This window comes from Musca autumnalis, unplaced genomic scaffold, assembly GCF_047663935.1.
Source record: "Musca autumnalis isolate F117 unplaced genomic scaffold, ASM4766393v1 scaffold_1, whole genome shotgun sequence".
In the NCBI taxonomy this organism is placed as follows: domain Eukaryota; kingdom Metazoa; phylum Arthropoda; class Insecta; order Diptera; family Muscidae; genus Musca; species Musca autumnalis.
In genome coordinates this window covers 177660677-177672058 of record NW_027411644.1, presented here as the reverse complement: position 1 = coordinate 177672058, position 11382 = coordinate 177660677, and the positions used below count along the sequence as shown (strand labels likewise).

General features: G+C 39.1%; 1 protein-coding gene across 1 annotated transcript; it reads left to right on the top strand.

The window, feature by feature from the left end:
- Nucleotides 1–3934: 3934 nt before the first annotated feature.
- Nucleotides 3935–4730, top strand: LOC141389463 (uncharacterized). The gene is made up of 2 exons (XM_073960983.1): nucleotides 3935–4642; nucleotides 4722–4730. The coding sequence occupies exons 1-2, from the start codon at nucleotides 3935–3937 to the stop codon at nucleotides 4728–4730; spliced, it is 717 nt and encodes a 238-aa protein (XP_073817084.1).
- Nucleotides 4731–11382: the final 6652 nt, after the last annotated feature.

The window sequence follows — 11382 nt, the reverse complement described above, 5'->3', positions numbered from 1 at the left end:
TACAAGGCATTTCGACTACGTCGAGAACAACAACAACCTACACTGATCCACGATCATCCCCACATCTCATTTTTATTTATTTCCCACAAATAATATAATATCAACAACACAGGTATGTACACTGCCTAATTTATTTTTTTCAAATAAAAGTGACATACCGCGAAAATATAGTGTTGTGATAAATAATTAAAAAAGCCGTCGGTCGTTTTACAAACGCGCATAAGTGTCCGTCCATTTGCCGTCGGTAAAATTCATTTAAAAATACCAACAAAACTAAGTGTCAAATCGTCCACTACTTCCTCACAGAAGAAACAACAATCACAGTGATTTTTTTAACTATTCCATATGCATACATTCATTTTTATTTGTGTTTCCGCGCATTTCTTTTATATTTCAATACACGATCAATTTTTATTGTGGTGTTTTTCTCTTATTGTTCTTCTTTTTGTTCGCCAAAACACCAAAATCATCACAACAATAACAATTCAATATAAAAGAATAAATGTCATTCATTTGTCATTACTGCTGATTGTTTCCACCTTTAATTAATACGGGTGGCAGATTTGGCACTTATATATCATTTACACCCAATCAATTGTATTAGGGGTATCCAAGTGTAACTAATAATACATTTCAATTTTTTAAAAATATTTTAGTGCCGTTTTCGGGTATTTCTTGAGTTGAATCTTTCGGATATCAACTAAAAATAAATTTTATTCGTGTTTTCGACACCGTGCACCCTATATTCGGTCATATTTCTAAAATTATTATTATTTTTATATATTATATTACATACACATTTATTTCAAATCTTTTATTTAAATATTTTGAATTAAATTGATTTATTTGAATAATTTGTTGTTGTTCGCTAGCGATTACTAACGTGCATTTTTACAGTCCGTGCACCCTACAGTCGGTAATTGCGAAATTTTTGCGAATTTTCGATTTTATTTAATATTTTTGGAAATTTATTTTCGGCAAGTGCTATCTTCGATACATTGCCATAGTTTACGTGTATTATACGATACACTGTAAGCATTTTGTGGAAATTTGAATACACTGAAAGAAATTTAGAGTGAGTTTTGAATTTTTTCTTAAAATTTAAAGAATTTTTGGTGGTTTAATCACGTTAAACCTCAAATATATTGCCGTATCCACGATACATTATTGAAATAGTCTACGACTACTAAAAAATTCAGTGTATTCTAACCAATAAAATTATTTTATTTTAAAGCATCACGTGTTTTAAAATTATTTTTGCTAATATTTTGGTGAAAATTTAACATTTTTATTGGATTTTCGCATACAGTTTTTGACATCACGTGTCACTATCTTCAAATTTCTTGCATCTCGTGCAAAATAATAAATTTCCAAAATACTTTGGTGTATTTTCGTGCAGTTTTACAGAGTTTTTTCTATTACAAGAATTGTTTTTCGAACAATTACCTTGGAAATTCCTGGTGCAAGTGCTTCATTTTTAATATAAAAAACATCATTATAATAAAAAAAACATCGTTTTTAACGAAACTTTACTTTGATTTTCTAATTAAAATTGTTCTGAATTACGTTCAGTTTTTGATTTAAAATGTCTGTCACTCGACTAGATTTATTTATCAGAGCTACTGACGCTTTGGTTAAATTTGACGCTAGCTTCAGTGCCCAACGGGACGAGGAGCTCGATATTTACATATTAGAGCTACAAGAAGCTGAGGTCAAGAGATTATGGGACAGGGTAAAAACTACGTTTGACGATTGTCTCAATTTCTTTAAAGAAGATGAAAGTTCTTGTAACGACGTTACTGCTGTTGATGGCAAATACGAGGTTGCATTTAGATCTTATCTAAATGCTCTCGCCTCTATTAATAGGAAGTTAGATCGACTTCGGGCTCCGCCCAAGTCATCAGTAGCAACATCTTCCCCTCCCGCTAGAGTAGGCAATAGATCACATCGTTCCGAATGTGCAACTTCAATGTTGGATGTCACGCATCATTCTCACCATTCCTCCAATACATCATTCACATCCTGTGGTGATGAACATATTGGACATAGGTTAAATTTACCACCCTGCGACATTGAAGTATTTAACGGTGACTTCCTTTCTTGGCCGACGTTTAGAGACCTATTTTCGGCTGTGTATATTAATAATACTGGCATTAGTGACATTGAACGTCTATGCCATTTAAATAAAAAGACCAGTGGCGACGCCCATGAAATTGTGGCAAAGTTTTCACTAACCCACAAAAACTTTGGTCCTGCGTGGAAAGCTCTTAAACAGACTTACGACAATCCACGTATTTTGGTGAACCACCAACTTAAACTTTTATTTGACCTACCAGTTTTAGAAAGTGAGACTAGTTCAGGGTTAAAGAAATTACAGAGAGGTATCAATGGATGTATTTCTGCCATGTCCAATTATGACGTCTCAACTGAAGACTGGGACCCTATCCTAGTGTTCATATGTCTTCAGAGACTTCCTAAAAATAGTGTCACACTTTGGGAACAAAGTGTTAAAGACAAATCTGCTTTGTCTTCCTGGGACGATTTGGACTCGTTTCTTACAGAACGAATTCAAACTCTTACCTGTCTACGTGACATTAGGGGTATAGAGACTGGCAAACCATCCACCAGTAAAAAAGTTCGTTCGCATTTCACGAATGCTGGCACGAACCGATCCCCCACATTTTCTCCTCGGAATTCCCCCCCTTCTTCGAGGTCCTCTCGTGCCTCTTCAAATAAAACATGTGTTCTTTGTCCACGACAAACGCATCACATCAGAGCATGCCAAAAGTTTCTGAATCTTTCAGTTCCTGAAAGAATAAATACAATTAGGCGACATAACTCTTGCTTTAACTGTCTGTCCTCTAAACATGTAGTTAATCACTGCAGTAGCCCCTACACTTGCAGTAAATGTAATAAAAGACATCACACTTTATTACACAGGGACAATACAACTGCTGGAACGTCTTCAACAGCAACTTCCAACAATAGGAGTGTAGCTTCTTCTGATCAACCCTCTACCTCTACAGGTATTAGATCAGATTCTTCGTCTTCTGCTAATAGACAGGTATTCCATACTGCACAAAGCAGGAATGTCTTATTAGGCACGGCAATGGTGAACATCGTTCATCATGGTACCACGTACCCTGCCAGGGCACTTATTGACCCCGCTTCAGAAGCATCTTTTATTACAGAGCGTTTACAACGCCTTATAGGTATCACAGCTACTACAACGTTAGCTTCCATTTCTGGGATTAATCAGACAGTTTCGACCACGTCGCGCAAGTTATGTTCGGTCAGCATTACTTCTCCATTGGATGCATCGCGTTCAATAAATACTACGGCCCTAATTTTGCCATCCATTTCGGGCAATCTGCCCTCTTTTACCGTCAATGCTGACATTGTTTCTCAATTGCCAAATCTTCGTTTGGCAGATCCCAATTTATTCAAGTGTCGACCTGTTGATCTTTTGCTGGGAGCAGATCTTTATCCAAAGATCCTACAACAGGGTACTCACATCAATATCTTAGGGTCGCTAATAGCACAAAATACGGTCTTTGGTTGGATCATTACTGGTCCTATTCCCTCTCCAAATATTCCGGTATTTTCAACAAAGGTTAGCTTTTCAGAAGAGGAAAATCTTGACAAGACTCTTCTTCGCTTTTGGGAACTTGAGGAAATTCCCAAACGTAAAATTCTATCCCCCTCTGACCAATTATGCGAAGACTATTATAAGCGTACCACACATCGGGATTCAAATGGTAGGTACGTTGTTAGCCTTCCCCTCAAGACTGAGATAGTTGGACAGGTGGAGTTAGGCTTCTCCCGAGCAAATTGTTTACGACAATTTCTTCGAAATGAGGCATCCCTCCTTCGAAAGCCACAAGTAAAGGTAGTCTATGATCAAGTTGTTAATGAGTACTTAGCATTGGATCATATGAGGCCTGTTGGCGCCGCTTCAACAGACTCTTCGGTTTGTTACTTGCCACATCATCCCGTGATAAATCCCGACAAACAGACTACCAAACTTCGAGTGGTTTTCAACGCCTCGAACAAAACATCCAACGGGAAAAGTCTTAACGACATTTTACATGTGGGACCTACTCTGCAATTGGATTTAGTTTTGCTTATTCTGAGGTGGAGACTATTTAAATTCGTTTTTAATTGCGACATCACCCAGATGTATCGCCAAATACGTGTCGATCCGGCACATACTCCACTTCAACGAATAGTTTTCCGGGATTCTCCACAAAAACCTGTTCAGGATTTTGAATTGCAGACGGTGACATTTGGTGTGAATTGCGCCCCCTACTTAGCTATACGGACGCTTTTACAATTAGCGGACGATACTAACGATCGATATCCTCTCGCTGCACACATACTTCGTAAGTGCATGTACGTCGACGACGTACTAACAGGATATCATGACATACGTACAGCCCTAGATTCTAGAGACCAATTAATAGCAGCTCTTTCCTCTGCAAAATTTGAATTGAGGAAGTGGACAGCAAATGACCGTGCTATTTTGCAAAATCTTCCCACGGAAGATTTAATCGATGCTAAGGTTCTCTCCTTTATTGAAGCTAGCAGTTCCAAACCTCTGGGAATACGTTGGAATGCTCAGCTTGACTTGTTTTATTTCAGTGTGAGTGCTTTACCCTCAAAAGATCACTACACGAAACGAGAAACATTGTCAACTATTGCTAAATTATTTGATCCTTTAGGTTGGTTAGGCCCAATTATAGTTACTGCCAAAATAGTTATGCAGAAGATCTGGACAGATAAAATCGGATGGGATGATGCACTTCTGTCTACGACAGAACGTGACTGGCAAAATTTCGTGGACTGTTACCAGGATGTGAATTCCATTCATATTCCTCGGTGGGTTCATTATACGCCAGATTGTTCCGCCGAACTTCATGTCTTTTCTGACGCCTCAGAAAAGGCATACGCGGGGGTGATATATATTCGGATAGTAACTCCGAATAAAACCATTTATACTCACCTCCTGACCTGCAAAACTAAGGTAGCCCCCCTAAAGTCAGTTTCTTTACCACGGTTGGAGCTTTGCGGAGCCGTTCTGGCCTCCGAATTATTAAAAAATATTCAGAATGAAATTGACATTTCATTCCAAAAAATATATTGCTGGACCGATTCTACGATCGTCCTTTCATGGCTAAACAAAACTCCATCTACATGGACTACGTTTGTTGCCAACCGTGTTAGTAAGATTCAGGAGATTACAGACAGAGGTAGTTGGCATCACGTGCGCTCTGAAGATAATCCCGCTGATTTAGGCAGCCGGGGGGTTTCGCCCTCTGAGCTTGCTTCATCCCAACTTTGGTGGCATGGGCCACACTGGCTTCGCCAAGATAGATCTCAGTGGGATATTTCTAATTTAACCTCACTTGACACCGATATTGAAATACGTGCTGTCAAGGCGCATGCTTCATTTTTAACTGATTCCGAGGACTTTTTAGCGAGATTTTCATCTTTAGATAGGGCTTTACGAGTCCTATCTTATATGTATCGGTTTATCCATAACACTCACCGTGCATATAGAGGTCGATACATTTACAATGATGACAACCTCTCAAGTTCGGAGCTAAAAGCATCTAGATTACGTCTAGCTGTTCTAGCTCAAAAAACACATTTCGCGGAGGAGTATCAGTCTTTGTTAGATAAGGTTCCCTTAAATCCAAAAAGCTCTCTTCTACCCCTAAATCCATTTCTGGATGATACAGGAGTTATGAGACTTAATGGACGACTATCAAGGTCACCCACTCTTTCTTATTCAGAAAGACATCCCATTCTTCTTCCTTACCACAGTCTTTTTGCCCATCTTTTAGTAAAGTTTATTCATATTCTTTCCATCCACGGTGGAAATCAATTGATGTTACGCATCCTCAGGATTGAGTACTGGATCCCAAGACTCACTTCATTAATTAGGACAACGATTAATAAATGCAAAACTTGCCATTTATTTAAAAGTCGTACGTGTACCCAAATTATGGCTGCTCTTCCACCGGAAAGAGTAACTTGTTCAAGGCCTTTTACCACTACTGGTGTTGACTTTGCAGGTCCTTTTGACCTCAAATCCTTTACAGGCCGCTTGACTAAAATCACTAAGGGGTACGTCTGTGTTTTTGTTTGCTTTTCTACGAAAGCAATCCATTTGGAAGCTACTTCGGATTTGTCCACGGCAACATTTATAGCAGCCTTCCAACGGTTCATTTCAAGGCGAGGTTGTCCAAAAACTATATTTTCTGACAACGGCACCAACTTCGTTGGAGCTTCTAGGGAATTAGAGCAGGACTTCAAAGCCGTAGTCCGCGAAAGTCGAAATAGTCTGTGTTCCACGCTGCACTATCAAGGACTTTCGTGGGAATTCATACCAGCCGGCGCTCCCCACATGGGTGGTCTTTGGGAAGCCGCTGTCAAAAGTTTTAAATTACATTTCCGTAAACAAGCTAAAAACTTCAAATTTACATTTGAGGAACTTTCTACGATTCTTTCCAGAATCGAAGCTTGTTTAAATTCACGTCCTTTATGTCCCATGAATGACAATCCGCAAAATACTGTAGCGCTAACACCAGGTCACTTCCTTATTGGGTCTCCGATCCTAGCTCCTCCGGAGCCATTAATAGATGAATCGCCTCTTCACCTTGTAAATCGTTTCCGGAAAATGAAAGCTCTTACTCAACAATTCTGCCTTCGGTGGAAAGAAGAGTATTTAAAGAGCTTGCATAAAAGATATAAATGGAAGTTTCCGCAACGCGATTTACAAACGGGTGACTTGGTAGTAGTACGGCACGAAAATCTACCTCCCACTTCGTGGAAATTAGGTCGAATAATAGCGGTGCACCCGGGTACGGATTCTAGAGTTCGCGTCGCGGACATTTATACAGAAAACGGCACTATTAGACGGCCAATCGTTAAATTAATTGCGCTACCATAATTATTATAGTCCATATCTCGTGTCGGCTTTCGCGTCCTCTATACTTTTTCGCGAAATGAAAAACGACTATTGATGGTAGCGAAGGAGCCGCGAATATTCGGGCTATGGTAATTACAAAACGACCTACGGTTTTTAACATTGATCATTCTGGTCAATCCTCTCTATAATTGTTCCTCATCCTTGTCTTGTCGCATCCTCTCTATTTTTCACAGAAGATGGAAGATTTAGGAAAGATGGCTGCGACACTGCCTGATATTGAGGACGACGTCCCTATGTCCGATGAGGAACGGGAGCTTGATGCCTCGGCTGTCCCTATTACGGATTCAGAGCTTCCTAAAGATGCCCCTCCTTCGGAGGAAAACAATATTTCTAAAAATCCGTCTACGACGGTCCCTGAAGCTGCTTCAGGAGAACCTGTGGCAACGCCACCACTTTCGGCACCCGTCCGAAAGAACCAGGTCTCGAAAAAGGCGTGTGTAGTTTGCGAAGGCAATCACCAATTACGTGATTGCAAAGAATTTAAGGCGATGCGCGTTGAGAGAAGGTTGCGTGCGGTAGCACTTCACAAGTGCTGTGGCAATTGTTTGGCCACCACGCACCATATGTCCCAATGTACCAGTCGGTATCATTGTAAGATCTGCAACAAGGAGCATCATACGTTGCTCCACCAGCCTTCTCCAAACGACCCTGCTCCAACCAAACAAATTTCAATCACACGCAAACTACGCAAAGGTAGATCTTCCAAAGGTCCGTCCGCTAAAACCAACCAACCTCCACTTCCAGGTCCCTCTATCGCTCCCCGACATCCCACACCGCCTTCGGCAACATATCGGCCTATATCTGCCATTCAGCCTGTAGCTACGCTCGGGCCTACTCTGGTGGCACAGGTCGTGTTATCTGATCGTCGGATACCAGTCAGAGCCCTTTTGGATCCCTGCGCAGGACACAGCTTAATCTGCCGATCATTGGCCAACAGCCTTAATCTGTGCCCGGTAATGGTGGGTCCGGAAAGGTTCTGCCAGGTACTCGTCGCATCGTGTTACGATAACATACAAATTAAGGTTTCGGCGCGAGTGATAGATTTGGGTCACCTGATCGCTCCTTCGGAGTCAGTGTCCGAGGACTATAGAGAACATTTCGCTGGACTGCAGTTAGCCGATCCTCGGTTTTATAAATCCGCTGCAGTCAGCCTTGTTCTGGGTCCTGAAGTCTACCATAAGGTAATGAAGCCTCAGTCCTATTCGAGGCCTGGTTTCCCATGGGCCCAACTCACCATTTTTGGTTGGGTAATCTCGGGTCCCTGTAGTCTTTAAGTTAAACGTGAGGGGCAATCTTCAATTGCCTTGGCTCCACGAGTCCTTGTCACCCGACTCCACGAGTCGACTTGTTTTTATTTTTTATAAAAGGTTATAGGATTGTGGCTCCACGAGTCGCACAACGGTCCTGCTCCACGAGCAAATAACTTTTTTATATCTTTATAATGTTTTTTGAAAAAATGAAAAAAAGAGAATTAAAAAAAAAAGAATATGGAAAAAAACTTGTATATATTTTTTATTTTTAATTTTATTATTAATTTTGCAACATAGCAGGATGTTGCAACGCGGGCGGCAATGTTTAATTTCAAACTTGGTTTAAGTAATTTAAATGATTTTATATTTCATATGGGTTTTGCACCCCTGCGTTAGATTTTGTCCCCTACCTTTGTATACAACTTTGTGTATCTCGTACACAAATACAAGGATAGTAACAAGATCTAACGAATAACTTTTTTCTAAGCTCCGCTTTGTTACATCCTAGCTTTTCTAAAATCACTCGCTCATTGGATATCGTCCTATAAGCACATACCCTTACACTCTGTAAAAAAGGTAAATAAGTGATTGTTCCACGAACAATCCATAATAAAACATAACTCAATATTGTTTGAGAAAAAATTCTAATCCTTTTGTGTTTTATTTATTTTCTTTTAATTTCATTGCTACGCAAACAGTATTGTTTAGTTTTCCAGGTTCGTATAGACTTCTTACATTCCATGTTCCGATATTTATTATAACCTACACCACTATGTGGAAAGGGTATTATAAGTTTGTTTTGGTAAAAATTCATGTAACACCGCGAAATATTCGTCAGAGACCCCCAATGTGGTATACCAATCTTCATATCTCGACGAGATAAAGTGATATTGAGATGTGTGTCCGTCCGTCTGTCCATTATAAATTGTAATCAAACTCCAGGCCGCAATTGTTGACCGATCGTCACGAAATTTTGTAATTTGGTGGGTATTAAACCAGAATAGATCCGTATTCTCATTGGTGATGATCGTGAAATATTTAGCGGGTGAAATTGACCAAAAATATAATTATACCCTATACCACAATGTGGAAAAGGGTATTATAAGTTTGTTTTGGTAAAAATTCATGTAACACCGCGAAATATTCGTCGGAGACCCCCATCGACAAGATAAAGCGATTTTGAGATGTGTGTCCGTCCGTCCGTCTGTCAATTATAAATTGTAGACACGCTCCAGGCCGCAATTATGGATCGATCGTCACGAAATTTTGTATGGAGGTCGGGTTCAGATCAGAATAGATCCCTATTCTTACTGGTGATGATCGTGAAATATTTAGCGGGTAAAATGGACCAAAAACATAATTTTTATCTTATTTTGTAGCTGCTCTGTAGGTCGCAATAATAATTCGATCAACGCGAAATTTTAAATAAGGTAAGAGTATATGACAAAGAAGAAGCTTGCAATTTGAGATGGCGATCGCATGATATTTAGAGGGTTAAATGGACCAAAACTTTTGTGTGAAAATTGTGAAAATTTTTAATATACAGCTTATATCTTAATTCCTGGAAGTGACATTCCGGACAAGTGAGATATACTTGAAAGTGGAACGCTTGACCTTTCAATTGATGTTAATTATGTTGGTGTGCATGATCAGATAACAGAGTTACAGCCTAATATATTTCGTTATTTGTTTATAGTGTAATAATAAACTCGCTAGAAGTCGCAATTATACATCAATAGTCACGAAATTTTGCACCGGGTAAGAGTATAGGTCGAAAAAGATGCCTATAATTTTGAATGATGATCAGATATTCTTTAGCGGATGAAATGGACCATTACTTTTGTATGAAAAATATACAAATTTTATTTTTGGTCGATATTTTAATTTCTTGAGGACATATATATTTCGCAAAGCAGCCTACAAATGGAAAAAACTACTGACCTGTAAATTGCAATAAAGTTTTTGCTAAATAACGGGCCTACTGCCCAATATATAATGGGTTCTGTGTAGAGAACCACATTTTTATCCCATGCTACATATTGTATCTCCAAAAGTTTATATAACAGCACGAAATATTCGTCCTAGACCCCTTATTTGGTATGCCAAAATTCATATCTCGACGAGATAAAGCGATTTAGCGATGTATGTCCGTCCATTAAAAATTGTAAACGAGCTTAAGGCCGTAATTATGGACCGATTGTAAAGAATTTTTTAAGTAGGTTGGGTTCGGGCCAGAATAGAAATGATTAGTTTTTAATGATGATAGTGAAATGTTCAGGAGATGAACTGGACCAAAAACAAAATTTTAACCAATTTTGTAGAGGGGGTGTAGGTCAAAATAATAACCCGCAATAACCGCAATAACCCGTGATCAGATAACAGAGTTACAGCCTAATATATCCAGTTTTTTGTTTGTAGTGTAATCATAAACCGGCTAGAGGTCGCAATTATAGGTCAATAGTCACAAAATTTTGCACGAGATAAGAGTTTAGGTTGAAGAAAATGACTATAATTTTGCATGCTTATCTGATATTATTTAGCGGTTGGCATAGACCATTACTTTTGTATGAAAATATACAAATTTTATTTTTGGTCCATATTTTCATTCCTGGAGGGCATATACCGGCAAAGTAGCCTACATATGGAAAAATAACTACTGATCTTCCCCTGATACAAATTGCAATAATGTGTCTGCTAGATAACGCACCTACTGCCTGATATATAATGTGTTTTGTGTAGAGAACAACAATTTCCTCCCATGCTACAAATTGTCTCTTTCATGACAGAGAAATTTTCAGTTCAGTTGTCAAATTGGATTCTTATACAAATATTGCAACATGGGGTCGCCTCCGGATTTCGGGTAAAGGGGATACAAACAAAATAAGACCAAAGATGTGTCTCATCGAAATATTGGTTTTAGACCCCAAGTATATTTGGACGAAATTCGTTTCAGACAATTTGGAGATTATTTAGCGCTGTCCGTTCATCTGTCTCTTTTAATGTCTAGCTGGCTGGTGCGCACGATAACTCTCGTACGGATCTACCGATTAGAACCAAATTTTATACTTCATAATATTTTGCCCAAACTTTGTTTAAGTTCGAATGCAGGCTATGTCGGTCCATATCTCCCCCAAAAAA